Below are 19,240 nucleotides of genomic sequence, written 5' to 3'. Positions count from 1 at the left end.
ATAGCATATTTACATTATCTACATTTTATTTTATTTTCTTTGTTTTTAAAATATTTGCCAATTATATTTTCATCTGGTTCAAGGAATCTTAATGCGTGTGTAGATTTCATCTTTAACACCTTTGGTGTAGACTATTCAGAGGTCAAACAACTTATCCAAAATAAAATGACCAGAAGATTGCAGAAGACAAATCTGAATTCAGGTCTTCCTGACTCCAATTCTATTCATTATCCCACTTTGTCTCATAAGTATAGTAGGTACATCATATATTTTTGTTGAATTGAATTGTCAAATTACTTCTCAGTAGCAAAGTTTCTGTTGTAATATTCATTATCCCACTTTGTCTCATAAGTATAGTAGGTACATCATATATTTTTGTTGAATTGAATTGTCAAATTACTTCTCAGTAGCAAAGTTTCTGTTGTAAACCTACTGTTATTGTTAATAATTCACCCACATTTGATGAATCCAATATGAATCCATGAATCACTGGAGTACTGAGATAAATAGATGATAGTCTCAGGGCTTATAGTGAACAGAAATGGGAGTGGGTGTATGCCTAATGTAGATTGTAGAGGCTGCATCTGGGAGGAAATTTGGCCTTTTTAGAAGCTGAGAACTGTGTTCATGATACTAATATGCCATCAAACACATAGAAGCAATAGTTCCTTCACATTTGGGGTAGATGAATATTTCTAACTGCACTTATTTCTGATAGAACAAACTTTCTCCTTCTAACAAATTGTATTGGACATGTACCTGAGTCTGGAATTTCTTATATTCTCCTTTTCATTTCCAAAGTTTACTTGAAGGGGTACTTAGAAGTGTCTCAAGATAAAATATTACTTATTGATACTCTTCATCCTTCTTTTCCTCTTTCTCCTCCCCTCCTCTTCCTACTACTACTACTGATCATGATGTTGTAATAGCATTTATATAAAGCTGTAATATTTGCAACACACTTAAAATATCTAATTTTATCACAACAAATCTGGGGAGTATGAGAAAACGGAGGCTGTGAGAGCTTAGTTGATTCACCTGGAATGAAGCAGCTTTAAAGCCAAATTTGAATTCAGGTCTGGAGTCAGGTTTTATTTTGGGATCAGACTTCAGTCTATTCTGCTACCTAGCAAATGTCCCAAAGGAAGAAGATGAAGCAAATTTCAATGTCAGCTCCAAATGAAAAAGTTATACAAATTCTATGGCTACCATAATATTAACATGTCCCAAACCTAAAGAATGAAATAACACAAAGAAGTGCTAAATTTTCCAAATCATCTTTTTGTTGTTACTGATAATAAAGGAGAGTAGACTAAAGAGAAGAATGATTTCTCTGCCAAAAAAGCCATTATGACTCCTGGAGAGAGAGAGAGAGAGAGAGAGAGAGAGAGAGAGAGAGAGAGAGAGAGAGAGAGAGAGAGAGAGAGAGAGAGAGAGAGAGAGAGAGAATTTAATATTAAATTGCCTGTGGTTGATGAAATAGGAAAAAAACTGGAACCTTATTATACTGCTGTATAAAATTGTATCACCACTGACTGGGTACTCCAGGAATCCTTGATAGCTTCCCGTTTTTCTTTCTTAATGGATCCAATTGTCATCCATAAATAGCAGGAACAATCTCAAGCATTTGGTGGCTACATGGTTTATTTTAATGCAAAGAATGTTTCTAACTAAGCACTGGGAGGCAGGAAGAGGATGGCAGAGGTTTGGATGTTTGCCCATGAATCATTGGAGTACTGAGATAATGAGATGATAGTCTCAGGGCTTGTAGTGGAAAGAACTAAAAGAAATGGGAGTGGATTTAGGCATCATTTCAAGAAAGAGAAGTATCAAAAGCTTGGCTTGGTTGTAGTCTCAGTTCTGCTATTAATTTGCTTTGTGACTTTGGGCAACAGTTATTTAACCTGTCTGAGCTTTAATTTTCTCAAATGTAAAAGAGAAACTCCTACTTGTTCAGTTGGCCTCAAGGAAACTAAAGATCATAAATTTGAAAATTCAGAGGATTACAGAGTTAAAGCTAGAAAGGGACCCCAGAGGCTATCAACTCCAACCTCTTAATTTAACAAACATCAAAGGCAGATTTTGAATCCAGGTTCTTTAATTCCAAAGTTGGTGCTCTTTCCACTGTGGTGGGTTACTTTCTTATTATTGGAAAAAGATGCATTAAATGTTTTATTTGGAAAAACCTTTATTATCTCAGTAGAAGAACTGATGAACATGGTTATCAAAGAGTCCCATTCATTAAAAGGTGTCCATTAACAGATAAAAAAAAGCTGATTTCAGAAAAGGGAGAGATCTCCACCATTATATCCACCATCATTGGCTCTTTTAAAGAGAAGAAAATGGGAAGGTACAGAAAAAGAAATTCAATCTTCCTGGGCATCATTTCACAAATGAAGGATAAAATAGAGTATGGAATTAAAACTAATACAGGTCATTAATAGCAGCTTATGGGGAAGTAATATTATATTCATGCACCTTCAGACACTCTTACCTCATAGTTCCTCAATCATTTCTCATGACCTACTCCATCATCCAGTCTCAATTTCCTATAAATATATCCATTCTTTGATCTTATAATCCTCCACAAATGAGCCATTTTCAAGCTGATGAACTTTGAAATTCTTTTATTTCATTAACTCTATTATTTTGTCTCTGCTTTGCAACCCTGAGCCATATCCTACTTCATCTATACCACTATCTTCTAATGCTGTGACCCGTAAATTCTTTCCCAAATCATTAGCTTGTCCTAGTTAAACTTTTCTCTTTTTACCCTATTGATTCTTCAGTGAACCAATACAACTTCACACTGACTTCTCTTGAGTCCTTTGCCTCTTTTCCTTGTTGTTGATCTTGCCCTGCCAAACCTCAGTCCTAAATCATTCCTATTGTCTGTTGCCTATGCTCTGATAGTTCTGAATGAACTGGAGAAAATCACAAAATCATAGTAATGGTATCCACTACAAATTTATGTTACATATCTCAATTTAGCCCTCACTACTGCAAGACATTGCTTTTCATCTCTTCTTTTTTATAACAATAGCTTCTTGTTTTCCAAAATACATGCAAAGATAGTATTCAATATTCATCCTTGCAAAACCTTGCATTCCAAATTTTTCTCTCTCCCTTCCTCCCCACCATCTCCTAGGGAGAAAGCAATCTGATATAGATTAAGCATGTGCAGTACTTCTAAACATATTTCCACAATTATCATGCTGAATGAGAAAAATCAGATCAAAAGGGGGGGGAAATGAGAAAGAAAAAACAAGCAAGCAAACAACAACAAAAAAGTGAAAATACTATGTTTTGATATGTTCAATCCCCATAGTTTTCTATCTGGATGCAGATGGTTTTCTCCATCACAAGTCTATTAGAATTAGCCTGAATCACCTCATTATTGAAAAGAGCTAAGTCCATCATCAGATCAGAGTTGATCATCTTATATTCTTGTTGTTGCTGGTTCTATTCACTTCACTCAGCTTCACTTCCTATAGGTCTCTACAGGACTTTCTGAAATCAACTTGTTTTCATTCCTTTTCTAAACATGGATCCCCATCTATGGCCTTCTCAACTCATCCCTTATAGGCAACAGACAGACATAGAGACACAGAGACAGAGACGGAGACAGATAGATTCAGAGAAAGAGACAGACAGAGACAGAGACAGTGACTAAAATTCAGTGATACGGGCTTTCTTGTTATTCCTTGAATAAGATACTCCATCCCTGATAGCAGGTATCTTCCCCGGCTATATCTCATACATAGAATGTTCTCCCTCATCATCTTTGCTTCTGGACTTTTCTGGCTTCTTTCAAATCCCAAATAAGAACCTCCTTTTCAGAAAGCCTTTTCCAATCATCCTTTATGTTAATGCCTTCCCTTTTCTAAAAGTGATTTCCAACTTTTCCAATGTAATGCTTATTTGTATATAGTTATTTATATGTTGTCTCTCCCATTAGATTGAATTTCTTGAGATCAGGGATTTGTTTTTCATCCCCCTTTTTTGTATCCCTAGAATCTAACACATTGAATGGCCTATAATAAGTGCTTAATAAATATTTATTCATTGACATATAACCAGTCTTAAAAGTTTAGATAAGTAGATGATTTTGATTCACTATTGAAAGAATACTCCCATGTTTTCAAAGCATCTTTCCATCTGTCATTTTAGTTATATGTTTAACCTGGTGACAGAGTTGTTCATAAGTATAAGTGGACTGATTCCTTAAAGCTCTCATTTGGATATGGGACATAAAAATGAAGGCATGAGCTACATGGCCAAATGTTTAAGGTACCTTAACAAATTGGGATAGAAACTTCATTTTCAAAGAATAATAAATTGGTCCAAAATGAATGGCTTACCAAATTGTTAGTGGTTCATTTTAGTTTCTCTAATAAAATATTATCATCCTCATGTCTATGCCTTCCAAAAATATTTGGGGCTATTACATAGACATTGTTTTAAGCATCTAAATGGTAGTATGGTATGTGTGTCATATAACATTTCATATGACATGGTATAGTAATGTATGATATGGTATGTTATGGTGTGAGGATGAAGAGGGCAAAAATGATTGGCTTGGTCATCAAAATGTATTGTAATATAATCCACTGAACCCTGATGAGTCATCCAAATGATTTATATTTTTTTTATTTTTTTATGTCTAAATATTTTTTGGCAGTTTGGTGAAATTTATGGATCATTTCTCAGAGTAATCCGGTTGCAGATATTCAAAATTGAAGGAAATGCTAAATTTCAATTCAAGGATTGTCAAAACATAGCTATATTTCCCCCTCCTGGACCCCTTAAAATCTATCATAGTGAATCCTAAGTTAAGAATACCTGATCCAAATAGTCTGTGAAATTCATTGTCTGCACCCAAATATTTTCATAATGTTTTTCACTCTCACCTCCTTGTTTTATAACCTCCCTGGGAAAGTGTCATAATTATCTACTTAAAGAATAATGAAGAATGATGCAAAGGATAATCATTTTCCCTTTTCCTCCTTCTTTTTATTCTCCTCTTTTCTCTCTTCTCACCTTACTGCTCATCCTTTATAGGAAACAAAGCACAAGAACTCACAAGAAACTACTGTAAGGAACATTGTTTCTTTGTACTTTAATATCAAGGCTCTGACCTTTAATTCTACATTTTCTTGATCTCATATCATTGAATATTTTGAATTTTCTCTTCAGATCATGAGATAAGAGCAAATTCATTTCTCTTTTAGTTCAGATAATCTCATTCCAAAGAAATGTAATTTATGTGCGTCAAAAACATGCACTTAATATTTCATTCCAGACCAAGGTTCATACATTAAAGTACTAGTAGTTCTAAGATGTTAGTGTTAAGTTTTGTATATTTTTCATATAAAATTTCAGGGAATCAAAGGCAAAATGAAAATGTCCATCTTGTCAATTTGTTTCAGGAGAGTCAAATAATGTCTTTTCATCTTGGAATGCAAGGTTTTTTTTGTGTGTTGTTTTTTGTTTGTTTGTTTGTTTGTTTTTATCACCCTCTGCTTTCAAAGGGTTTTAACATTAGGTTTGGGAAAGATTGGAAAGACAGAGATTGTGAAAAGGAGAAGGAAAAAATTATTCATTAGTGACCATTCATATTGGTCACTAATTTTGCTGATATTGATCAAATCTTTTCCTTCTACTTAATGCAGAACTTAATGAATTGGGGAATTTTGATAATACAAGGTTAAAATGTAAACATATGTTTAACAATTGTCTTTAAAACAATTACTAGAAAAATTAAGTACAGTTTCTGTTACCAGGGTGAAAGTGAAGTCATAGTTCCTAGGCTCATATTTGGAATAATTTTGCATAAAGCCAGATGCATATTACTACTGCTTCTGTGCTGCTATGAATAGCAAGGCTTGAACTCATTCTGCAAAAAAAAAATATACTAGGTTGTAATTTCCATATTTCTTTTCCTTTAGTCCTTGCCTTAAGTGAAAGATTCAGAGTCCAAGGACCTAGTTTAAAATCCTAATATCTATGTAATTTTAGACAAGTCATTTAACCTATTTGGGGCTATAAAATAAAGAGATTGAGCTAAATAAGTTTTTTTTTTTAAACAGGTTTTAAACCTGTGTTCTTGTGAGTCTTTATAATATCATCGAGACTTTGATTGATGATTAAACAAATCCAAGTGAAAAGCCTCACTATAACATATCTGACAAATAAGCAGCTGATTTTAAAGACCTCTAGGGGAGGGAATTATAATAATTTTCCAAACAATCTATTCCACTTTTAAGAATTAGTATTTTTTATGATTTCCCCCCATAACATCTAAGCTAAATTTCCATCTTTGCAATTTCCAACTTTTATGCCTATTTCTCCCTTCTCCGTGGACAAACAGGATAATTCTTTTTTTTTTTTTAATTTTTATTTTATTTTATAATTATAACATTTTTTGACAGTACATATGCATGTGTAATTTTTTACAACATTATCCCTTGCACTTACTTCTATTCAGATTTTTTCCCTTCCTCCCCCAACCCCCTCCCCCAGATGGCAAGCAGTCTTATATATGTTAAATATATTACAGTATATTCTAGATACAATATATGTGTGTAGAACCGAATTTTTTGTTGCACAGGAAGAATTGGATTCAGAAGGTAAAAATAACAGTTTACATTCATTTCCCAGTGTTCCTTTTCTGGATGTAGCTGGTTCTGTCCATCATTAATCAATTGGAATTGGATTAGCTCTTCTCTATGTTGAAGAAATCCACTTCCATCAGCATACATCCTCATATGTTGTTGAAGTATCGTTCATTGTTGAAGTGTATAATGATCTTCTGGTTCTGCTCGTTTCACTCAGCATCAGTTGATGTACCTCTCTCCAAGCCTCTCTGTATTTCTCCTGTTGGTCATTTCTTATAGAACAATAATATTCCATAACATTCATATACCATAGTTTACCCAACCATTCTCCAATTGATGGACATCCATTCATCTTCCAGCTTCTAGCCACTATGAAAAGGGCTGCCACAAACATTTTGGCACATACAGGTCCCTTTCCCTTCATTAGTATTTCCTTGAGGTATAAGCCCAGTAGTAATATGGCTGGGTCAAAGGGTATGCACAGTTTGATAACTTTTTGGGCATAATTCCAGATTGCTCTCCAGAATGGTTGGATTCTTTCACAACTCCACCAACAATGTATTAGTGTCCCAGTTTTCCCACAGCCCCTCCAACATTCATCGTTATTTGTTCCTGTCATCTTAGCCAATCTGACAGATGTGTAATGATACCTCAGAGTTGTCTTAATTTGCATTTCTCTGATCAATAGTGATAAACAGGATAATTCTAATTTAATTTTCACATGATAGCCTTCAAATAATTAAAGGTTCCTAACATATTTCTCACAAATCTTACCTTTTCCAGCCAAAAGATTCCCATATTATCCATTTAATTCTCATAGAACATGTAGTCCAAGTATATATTATCCTTGTTGTCTCCTTTTAGATACTAACCAGATTATTAATGTTCTTCTCAAACTTAAACTTTACACAGGCATAGTAGAATTATCTCTGTTCCTGAATGATGAACCTGTCTTCATGTAGTTCAAGAGTACATAAATATGTTTGGCTGCCATATCCCTTGCTGATTCATATTGATGTTTTGGTCCACAAAAGCAATCATATTTTCCCCCCATAAGAATCTCTCTCTAACCACATGTAAGTTTTTACAATTATATCCATTCTATACAACCCATTCTACATAATGATCAAGCTATTTTGGCATCTTGACTTTATCATTCAGAGTATTAACCACTTCAACTTTTTTAATCTATAATTTTGATAGATATACTATGAAAATGCACCAAAACTTGTATTTTTGTCAGATGGTTGTAATATAGCATACCAGACTTCTGATTATGGACTAGAAATGAAAAAAGCAGGGGCATAGAATTGTAGTGGTACTATTTTATCAATGTGTTCATATCTAAAAGGTATCATGTTAAACTTTTAAAGTTTCCTGGAAAAGTTGTCAGGAGACTTAATTTCTAATTAAGAAAATTTCTAATTAATAATTTCTGGTACTGTATAGTAATATGACTTTGTGTAAGTCATTTCACTGCTCTAGGATTCAGTTTTCTCATGTGTAAAATGGTAGGTTTGAATTTCAAGGTCCCTTACAAATAAATTCATAGTTGGTCTGTTGGCTGAGTATCTAGTCTCAAATCTGTTTTCATCTCAGGCTGCCTGAAATATTTTGGGAATATTGGCCTCTATCTATTTTTCTCTCTGGGCTGGTTAATCTCTCCACTCGCCCCCTGATGTATGACGGAAAGAAGTTGTAAACTCTTCAGAGAGACTAGTTGTTACTCTCAGCTCACTACTCTGGAAGTTTTAAAGATAACCCTGCTATTTTTATTTTCATAGCTCAAAACCAAAATCCTATTAGTATTATTTCCCATTAACTAATTAACCAAGATGAAACTATGAAAAATGTTTACTCAATAAGAAAGCAAAATGAGATGAATAATTGTCTAATATTCCACTCATTTAGGTATACACTGTCTTATTAATCCCCATCATGCTTACACAGGAGAATGGATAAAAACTTAATTTACCAAAATAAGGCAGCGTATATAGCAGAATCTATGTAGTCTGGACAACTCATAACTCAGAAACTTATTATTGAACTACTTTCTTTTTCTTAGTGTAATGCTGGAGAAACTGAGGCAAGATAGAGGTTAGAGAGTTTTAATATTTTATTTGAAAGGGAGAGATTGTGCTGAAACCAAATGGATCCATTGTTTGGTCCCAGGGCTGAATGAGACTATTGTCTCTAAGAATCTAGCATCCGTTTTGAGTTCTCAATGACATATATATGCAAGTGTCTCCAAGCTACCAGGGGGTAGACTGAGGCAGAGGCAAAATCAGAGACCTAAGAGCAGGAACAGACTATCAATCCAGTTCTGACAGGGTGTGGGGGGAAGCACAGCACATTGTGATAAGTTGGGATCAAGAAAAAGAATGACAGAATGGGGGGAGGCACCAGACATAAGTAGGGAAGGTCTAGGGTCATGATGTCTAAGATAAAAAGGTCTTTCTCTTTATCTGGATCATGATAATTAGAAGGGAGGGTTTTTGCAACCAGGCAGAACAATTCAAGGAAACTGAGGTAAAACGATTAGGGAAATTGAGGTCGAATAATCAAAGGAAACTGGCACAACATTCCATGCTCTCCCTCTTCTGAATAGTCAAATAATTGAATTAACTTCCTCTAGATACCTGAAAGGTCTTAGCACCAAAGTTCACCCTATGTGAACCAAATAAACCAAAATAAAACTAGAAAAATGCAAAGACTTATGGCAAGGACAAGTCTCTCTCTGATAACCCTAGAGTTAATTAGTAGTACAAAGGCTCCCTGTTGTAAGCATGTCAGGTTCTCTTCAGTTGGGGCACCATCTCAGCCAGAAAATCCAGTTTGAAATGGACAATTAGGTCTGCAGTTATTTATGCACTTAATTCAGCCTCTGCTTATATAGGAAAAAGCAGTCCTGCTGCCCATCCTAAGAGGGGACTCCAAGTGGAGGAAAAGTGGGGCCTGGCGTAGCTACACCTGTCCCCATTCAGAAGAACAGGAACTGCTACTAGGATGTAGAAAGGATCCAGATTTCTGAGCAGAGTTATAAGAGTATGCCCAGTTAGACCATCAAGGCAGGCAAATCCCGAACTTTTAAAGACCTGATACCAAACTACAAGGTCCTTTGAGAATGTTGAAATACTAATTAATGGAGTTACAGGACTGGAGAAACAGATCAGAGAGACTTCAAGTCCCAAGACAGGTATCTGCTAGTACAATTCCAACAGAATAAGGGTTTCTAAAGCTAAAGCATAGCTAGCAATCATAATTCAGTAAGTTTAAAGGACTGCTTGGAAGGACTTCCAGTTCAGTCTGAACTGGTGAGATAGGGGATGGGGCAGAAATGCCTAAGGCAAAGTGAATAAGAACTAGGGGTTACCATTCTTTCAGGTTTCCACCAGTTTCCCCAATTTCTTATTGTTTCCTCCCTTTTTTTCTCCCAGAAAGGAATTATCAAATAACCATACCACATATAAATCCGAAGTGAATCAAAATCCCTATACATAACAGACTAGTACAGTATAGTTTCCTAAAAATCCCTCAAATATAACAGCAATAGTTTCACAATTTTAACAATTTCCATCCCAAATCTTAAAACACACAGTAATAGATGACCCAGTTAGGGTTTAACAGTGCATCATCAGCCGTTCCAAAATTCCCAGGGGTAGGGGGCAAAGCCTCATTCAAAACTGCCTCATACTGATATGGGGTGATGGTCTCTATCCAAGCTGCTTTAGACTGAAAATGATAGGTGAATTGGCTCTTAGTCGAAGCAGGGGGATGGGTGTGGTATGCTGAGAACAATCCCAGAAGCAGTTCAATATGGCTGTAATTTGACCAAAATGTAGAACAACAACAACAACAACAACAACAACAACAACAACAACAACAACAAAAATCTAACAAATAAAGATTAGAATAGTCTGAGATAGAAACACTTGGTTCACAAGACTGCTGCAAGATGTGGGGAGGCCAAAATAGATTGGCCATCAGCTTTCTATGTGAAGAGATGTCTGTCTCACAGGACAGTCAAACGGCTGTCAGCCGTATCCCAAAAATAAAACAGCAGTTAGGTTTCACAGACCACTGTTAATTGTTCTCTCATTTTAAGAAACTTTTAAAAACCTTAATATCCACAGACACAAATATCCAGTAACAGATAGATGACCAGGCTAAATACTTATTTGCCTAAGTCTTTAGGATATAATGATACCATATAACCATATTGAAACCAGCAAGATATGACATGATTAAATTGCATTAACAATTCTTATTTTACTTTCCATAACAAATCAAATTAACCAAAGCTTCAGATAAATCCTAAATAGATATTTACCATGACCTTATATTGATAACAGTAAGAAATTTGTCCCAGTAAGTTCACATCTTTTATACCCAAATAGATAGATAAGTTGAATATTATGCAAATAATTTTACTTTAATATATATATATATATATATCAATACATATAAATACATATAAAAAATCTCTAATCGTGCTCTCATATCTTGCTGGGGCCTCCAAATGTAATGCTGGAGAAACTGAGGCAATATAGAGATTAGAGAGTTTTAATATTTTATTTGAAAGGGAGAGATTGTGCTGAAACCAAATGGATCCATGGTTTGGTTCCAGGGCTGAATGAGACTATTGTCTCCAAGAATCCAGCAGCCGATGTGAGTTCTCAATGACATATATATGCAAGTGTCTCCAAGCTACCAGGGGGTAGACTGAGGCAGAGGCGAAATCAGAGCACTAAGAGCAGGAACAGACTATCAATCTGGTTCTGACAGAGTGTAGGAGGAGGCATAGCACATTCTGATAAGTTGGGATCAAGAAGAAGAATGACAGAATGGGGGGAGGCACCTGACATTCTGATAAGTAGGGAAGGTCTGGGGTCATGATATCTAAGATAAAAAGGTCTTTCTCCTTATCTGGATCATGATAATTAGAAGGGAGGGTTTTTGCAACCAGGCAAAACAATTCTAGGAAACTGAGGTAAAACAATTAGGGAAATTGAGGTCGAATAATCAAAGGAAACTGTGGCACAACATTAGGAACCATCTATAAAGTTCACATATGGGTATAGAATCTTTGTAGGATAAGAGATGCCATTATTAAATAGAGCTTTTCTATGGTGAGGTGGTATTAATTCTTTACTAGACTCAACATTTCAACTACATAAGTCAATTCACTGCTCTTAGTTCTATTTTTAAATGGCAATAGTTGTTTTTATAGATTCACATAAGGATTTCAGCTGATTTAATGCTACGCTATTTGAGAAAATGCAGAAATCTTTGGTTTGTGATTGGCAGAAACCTATTTCTCCTTCTGTAAAGCTCTTAGTTTTTTCTTCCCTTCTCAGAAAACAAGTTTTGTTCTTCTATCTTTACTGGAAAATTAGTAGTAGAGATAAGTTTCTTTCTCTTTTCCTTTCCTCATGTTTATCCTTCTTTGTTTCTCCTTGTTCTTCATAATTTTTGTTCCTTTTTCCTCTTATTTGTGCTCTTTTTTTCTTATTCTTCATATTCTTATTTTTGTTTTTCTTGTTCTTGCTCTTATTATTTTGTCTTTCCTCCTTTATACCATTAATATTCTTATTTTCTTTTGGTTCTTGATTTTATTCTAGTTCTCATTCTTGTCATTGACCCTTTTCTTTTTCTGTTGCCATCAGTGTTGTTTTTGTTGTACTTTTCAATCATCAAAATTAAATCTGAAAGAAATATCTTCCCTAGAATTCAGTGTGTCCTGCTTTCTGGTAGTAATAGTAAAGAATCCCTACATGAAGTATTAATGTTTTTCCAGTATATTCATGATCACTTTAAGATATTAAGTAGGGATAACATTACTTCAGCATATAGAAGGACATGGCCAGAGTACTGAATTTTTAAGAGGATCCATTATCAGAAACTCCAACAATTAATGACCTCAAATATTGAGCTTATTATCATTTCTGATATTCTATCAGAGTCAGTACTAGTAAAATTTTTCAATCAGGCACACATTTACAATCAGGAATAGATTTTTAGTTTATTTTTAATACTTTTCTGTACTGCTTTCAGAATGGAAACTAGTATGATAGTTGTAATAGTGCAAAGTGTTATAATCTGAAACTGAAATAATAGAACCTAAATTCAAATTCCAGTGCCTATCTGCTGTATGTGATCAACTTTGTGACCTTGGATAAATTATTGATATTTCTAAATCTCATTTGCCTTATTTGTAAGAAAAGACAGTTTGGACTGGACTAACTCTAAGGTTTCCTTCAAAGTTTAGTGCTATGATCCATCTTCCTTTTTATTTTAGTCCAATTTTCTTGCTTACCCTCTCCATTTCCTTTTTGTCCCTAATCTATTCTCTTTCTTGGTCAAGTAACTCCTTGTTTTTTCCTCCTTACTTAGGGTCCAAAATGTTTTAGCCAAAAAGAATGACTCTAATACTGGAGTTTCAGGCAATCCAAATGTACAGGAAATGTTTTTGAGTGAGGAGCCTTTTTATGGTTTAAACTAAAGCTTTAACAAAAATATTTTTTCTAAGATGGTTTAAAAGTGTTTTACAATTGCTTTCCTTTCCCATTGATATTTTGAATTTCTTAATTCAGAGAAATTCTCTCTGGTACACAAATCTTATCCCAGTGGAAATCAAAGATATCAAATGATAGCAAAATGGATACATGTATCTATAGTGTATTTATTTTCAGCAAGATTCTCAGTGATATGCCTTATGACACAAGTGGTGTGGCAATAAATTAAGTAGAATAAATCTGGTTTTCAGCAAAAACAGAACACAATCTCTAGAGATCACATGGAAATTTTTATGTCCCCATTAATCTAAATACCTGTGTAAAGTTTGATTTCTGAATCGAAGTGAATCTTATATTTTTTTAATTAAGTATATTTCAAAATAGCTTTTAGAAAACTAAAAAATAAATCATAATGCTCTCCTCTATAATTCAGACTCCATGACAAATTAAAATCAACAGGTGGCCCATGATATCAACACTGGACTGTTGTTTTCAACAAAGAAGCTCATTTATAATCTCTTTCAATCAATACATGTGTCTATATATTATTTCCTTATTCCGTACTTCAGATGTTGTTTTTTATCTTTTCTACCCAATAAAATGTAAAACTCAATAATCACAAATTATTATAACGATTTCAATATAGAAAATAAATATCTTTATAAATAATAGTTCCAGAGATTCTGTCCATCAACTGGGGAATGGGTGAGAACATTGTGGTATATAATTGTAATGTAAAATTAATGTGCTATAAGAAATGGCAAGTAGGATGGCATCAGAAAAATCTGTAACGACTTATGGGAACTAATGCAAAGTGAAGTAAACATAACCAGATTAACATTATATAAAATAATATCAATTTGGTATGATGATCAGCTATGAATGACAAATCCATTCTCAGCAATATGATAATCTAAGACAATTTCAAAGGATTTGTGATGAAAAATGCTGTCTACCTCCAGAGAAAGAAATGGTGGAGTCTGAATGCAGATTGAAACACAATATTTTTTACTTTGTGTTTGTCTGTGGAAGGAGGGAGGACTTTGATCTTTGCCCCATATAAACAATATTGTTAATATAGAAATATGTTTTTTATGATTGCATGTGTAAATCTCTATCAAATTGCTTACTTTTTCAGGGAAAGAGGAAGAAATGGAGAAAATTTGGAACTCAAAATTTTAAAATGAATATTAAAAAGTTTTATATGCAATTAGAAAAAATAATTTTTAAAATAATAATGTTAGGTAAATGTAAATATAGATTTAGATATGGATAGAGAAATAGAGATAAAGTGTTCTACAGATTTGTAGATATAATCTGATATGTCAGTATTATACTACAGAGATGGCATTAATTAGTAATTTAGACTTAAGTTAATCATTCAGTAAATATTTGTAGAACATCTATACTTCCCCAACACTATACCAAGTCTTGAAAGTATTCCCTAAAGAAGTAAAAGACTGATTCCTTAATTACATAGAGCTCCCGATTTAGTTATATAGATCAATCAGTGAAAAACATTCAATAATATATAAAAGGATGGTAATATACATCTTTAAAGGGAGTTGTCTACACACATCTTTTCAGACTGGTAATATTTATTTTATAATAGAAATCAGTGTATGAATGATTTGGTTTGATTCCTACAGACATTTATTTGGAGAACTATCTAGAGTTTCACATTATAAAGCATTCTTACTTGTTAGTCTGTCCCACAGCATAGATTCCAAGGATATATCAAATCAATTTGAAATTTATTAAGTGCCTGTTAGAAACAACAAATTGTGTTGCATTGTACTGAGATACAAATACATTACCAAAATAGCCTCTGCTCTCAGAATCATACATCCTATGAGAAAGAGGGTTAATGATATTTACATGTAATTAAATATAAAAGTGTGAGCAAATTCAAGGTAATTTGAGGATCATAGAAGTTGAAAGACATTATCAGAAAAAAAATCCAGGAAAATCTTCATGTAAAAGGTAGAATTTAAGCTGAGCTTTCAAGGACATTGGGAATTCTGTAAAAAAAAAATGGACCTCAGAAGAGAGTATATTCTAGGCATATATGAAAACATAGAGACGAGGGATATGATATTGAATATTAAGAAAGGGAAATAAGACAAATAATCTGGTATTTGGAGTACATGAATATGTATGTAATGAGCCTGGAAAAGTAGGGTAGAATATGAAACTTGTGAAGGATTTTAAATACTGAATAGATAAATTTATATTTTATTATAGAGGCAAGAGGGAGTCACTAGGACTTTTTGCATAGCACAGTGACATGATCAGATCCGCGTAAGTATACAAATCATGTTGACAGCTATGTAGGGCATGGCTTGGACAGAAAGGAAACTTAAGCCTGGGAGAAGAAGTAGAAGACTATTCCAATAGTTAATAAGGAGGAGTTAAAGTGGGTTCAAACTAGAATGGTAGTTGTTTTGAGTAGAGAAAGGGAAATATGTAAGAGTGGTAGCAAGTGAATGGAAATAAGGAGTAAAGAAGTGAAGATTAAAGGAAAGCTCTGAATTTATGACAAAATAGAACTGAAAAGAATATGAAAAATATGAGACCCAGAATGATAGCTTGAGGGAATTGTAGCTTGAGTGAAAACTTCAGGATCTGTTTAAAGGCTTTTGGAAAAGTGTAAATAAATAGGGAAAGAATGCAAAGATCATTACAGATGACAAATAGTAAATCCATTTATTTAAGCAAATAGAAATCATATAATTTGTATGTAAAATCATATAAATTACATATTTTGGAATATATTAAATAATATACAAAAGTAAGTGAGCTTATTAGCTGAAATGAGATATGATATCAATTCAGACCAAGAGAGAAGATTCAACCTTACTCAAGGATCCCTATTCAATTAGTGTTTAGGTAGGTATACTGCAAAGAAATGTTGAGAAACCAGCTTCTTTTAGTAGGCTGCTGCCTCTCTCTTTATATATCTTTCCAGTAGAGTCATTGTAACCACACTTGTGTCTCCTCATAAAATTTTGAAACCAATTCTTTCCCTAACACAGCTACTTAGCAACATGTCACACTTAGCATTTTCTCTGCCAGTTCAAAAATCACCTTTCCCTCTAAATACATAAAGACATGCAACATAACCTAGGTTGTAAGAAAAGATGGCTATTGATAAATAAAGCTATTTTAAACGTTCTTTTGGATTCTGTCTGTCCTAGATCACAGAGACATCAGATGGTTCTTTCTATTTTGCATATAATTTGTGTTTTTTAAATGTTTGAAAGCTCATGAGAATCAGAGAAAGGATCAAGTCTGCCATTGTGACCAGGAAGTACAGCACAAGAGGATTTGTTGAATAATTCCAAAAAAGCTACATAGATCTTCCTTTCTGCTAATTTCTGATGGTGATTAACTTTTCCTAAGTTTGATAACACAGTCCATTGTATATCTTGTGTATCCTCGTTAATTAGTGGAAGGAACCCAAGTATATCTTTCTATTTATCACAGAAAAGATGACAAGGGAATAGACAAGATTGTGCTTGCTGACCGATACAGGTTTCACCAAAAGTCTTAGTTCAATTTTCAACTATTAGAATTTAAATGGTCACTAAGAGTTGGGGCATATAGTGTACAATAGATCAAATATGAATTAAAATTTAATTGACAATATTAAAATGCTATTCCAAAAATGTTATTTCTCCTTTCCTACTCTTATTATCTGTTTTAGCTTTATTGATTTTAACTCTATAACATTAAATATAATTATCATTATTTTAAAATCTGCTTACTCAAGTAATCACCCCAAAGAATTTTTCATTGAGGGGGAAGGGAAACCAATTTCAAATCAATTTTCTTCGTCTTAATATTTTTCTTTACTTCTTCAAATAATATTTAGTTAAGAAAAAATAAATGTAGATAAATGAATAAATTCAAATTGTGGTGCTTTATAATTTATAATTTTGAAGGAAATAAAACAGTTAAATTGATGATAAGGAGAAAAAATGTAAACAAAATACGGACCAAGCACCAAATTGGTTGCATTTTGGGGAGTGGGAAGAACTGTGGAACTTTGAAAGACCAAAATAAAAGTAAATCTACTTAGACTACATTTACTATTGCTCAAATTAATTTAAAAGAAGAAAAAGAAAAAGAAAATGATGAGGCTGAATTGATTTTCTGGTATTTTAAGACTTCCAAAACATTAACTATCTAAACATGTTTTCTCACTATAAGTTTACCACTTATTTTAAAAGAGTAAAAATTATGATCATTTTCCTTTTACTAAAACTTTTCCTGCATGTATCCCAAATGACTCATTATACTGCTGGTATATGTCAGTCCAAAAAGCTGCCTTGACCAATGCTGTCTGCTCTGAATTTGGAGCAATAAAGTTCAAAATTACTATGTGTAACTTATGATTTGGCTAATCTTCTAAGGACACTGTGCAAAAGTCCTATTCCATTTAGACCCACTGAATTACAAGTGCAAGGACACTAGGTGTTGTGCCTTGGTGAATAAGGAGAGGGAAGTTCCTGATGGAGGGTAAATAAGTGAATGAAAAAAAAAATGAATGTTTCATTGCTGTCATTTAATTTTCTTCAATAACCAAAAGGAAAAATCATTGACAGAAAATAGCATTCCCCCAGACAAAGGAACTATACTATAAAATAAGCAAAATTTACTTATACATGAAAAGAAAGATTAAGAAAGAGACATTACAAAGCTTTTACACTGAGATAAGATACACTTATCTTAAGAATGGAAGATCTGGCAGGCATAGATTCTGATTTTCCAAGGACCAGCCTCTTAAGAGTTGTGGACCACCCCAAACTTGTGCCTTAAGATATGAGTAAGCAAAACAAGCATACTATGCAACCCCAAATTGTTCATTTTCTAAGGTACTTGAGTTTTATGCTTTTAAAGTTTTTTAAATCTTATTTTACTCCCATTTTTCCCTTAAAGTTATTTTTATTTCTTTTTATGGAGGGATTGAGAAAATGTAGGCAGTTATTTAGTAGTACAGAATGAGCCTGCTTAGTCACATTTCCTTGCCCATGGGAGATGGGGCATCCATAAACAGATGTGTTTTCTTAGTTGTCATCAAATGAACTCTTGGTTGACAGCTTAGTGTTATGAATCTGAATTGGGGATGTTTTTCTGCCAAACTATCCCAGCAATAATACATAAAGTACCTTTAGTTCAGAATTTCTGAGAATATTTCTGAGAATTTCTGAGGCTTGACATAAAATTGTTATTATAAGTACATACTTGAAATTTATAATCTAAAGAATTGATGGACATTTTAGTTATATTTCTTTTGGTGGTCTTTGCACTTGAAATCTCACTCTTCTTAGATATGTACACCTCTCTCCACCAGTTGGCACGGATATTGGTGGGGCTGTCCCGTTGGCTCAATGTCTATTGCAAAATTCTTATTGCATTCCACAGGTCCTCCAGTAAACGTTACTTGCAATATTTTTATCAACAGTTTTGGATCAGTCACAGAGACCACAATGGTAAGTGCTACAATACCATGGGCAAGAAAAAAACAATACTTGATATATGTCATGAACACAACCTGTCAATTTTTTCTATTATTGTTCAACTTGCAGGGCCTCCTGTAAATGTTACCTGCAACATATTTATCAACAGCTTTGGTTCAATAGCAGAAACTACAATGGTGAGTGGGACTGACCATTGAAGCCATCTTGTGAAGGAGTGCATTGTGGGATAGAAGAGAGCTATTACATATTTGGGAGAGATTTTACTGAATACCAAACTCCCCTATACAAAGTTTTTTTGTTTTGTTTTGTTTTGTTTTGTTGTAAAGATGGCAGTTTTTTTATCTAAAACTTAAAAAAACTTGTTTCATCCATTAAAGGACTTTTAAAGGACTTTTAGGAACAATAATTTGACTACATTTAGGAAAAATTGGTTAGCAATGAACAATCACATTTCTAAATATTTTAGTTAGCTGAATCAATTTGGAAACCAAGTCATAGGAAGATTTTTATAGATGTCATGGAAGTTTAAGACACACAGTTGTCACTAAAATTTAATCTTTACAAATACAGCATTGTAGTGTGCTTTCTAGAGCTCCCAAGTAGAGGTAGGTGCCAAAATATGCTA

At 33.6% G+C, this 19,240-nt stretch overlaps 1 protein-coding gene across 2 annotated transcripts in view; it reads left to right on the top strand.

Moving 5' to 3' along the window:
- The window catches only part of GLRA2 (glycine receptor alpha 2), a 304,778-nt gene that overhangs the window by 79,497 nt on the left and 206,041 nt on the right, over positions 1-19,240 (top strand). The window contains exon 3 of one of the 2 annotated variants that reach the window (XM_074299962.1): positions 18,560-18,627. The exons of the other annotated variant lie outside the window; for it this stretch is intronic. Coding sequence (XP_074156063.1) covers positions 18,560-18,627 — 68 coding nt within the window. The remainder of the gene's footprint in view (positions 1-18,559; positions 18,628-19,240) is intronic. 2 annotated transcript variants of the gene reach the window in all.

This window comes from Sminthopsis crassicaudata, chromosome 3 (assembly GCF_048593235.1).
Source record: "Sminthopsis crassicaudata isolate SCR6 chromosome 3, ASM4859323v1, whole genome shotgun sequence".
Taxonomy (NCBI): domain Eukaryota; kingdom Metazoa; phylum Chordata; class Mammalia; order Dasyuromorphia; family Dasyuridae; genus Sminthopsis; species Sminthopsis crassicaudata.
Note: the sequence above shows the minus strand (reverse complement) of the source record. Positions and strands in the feature narration are given on the sequence as shown.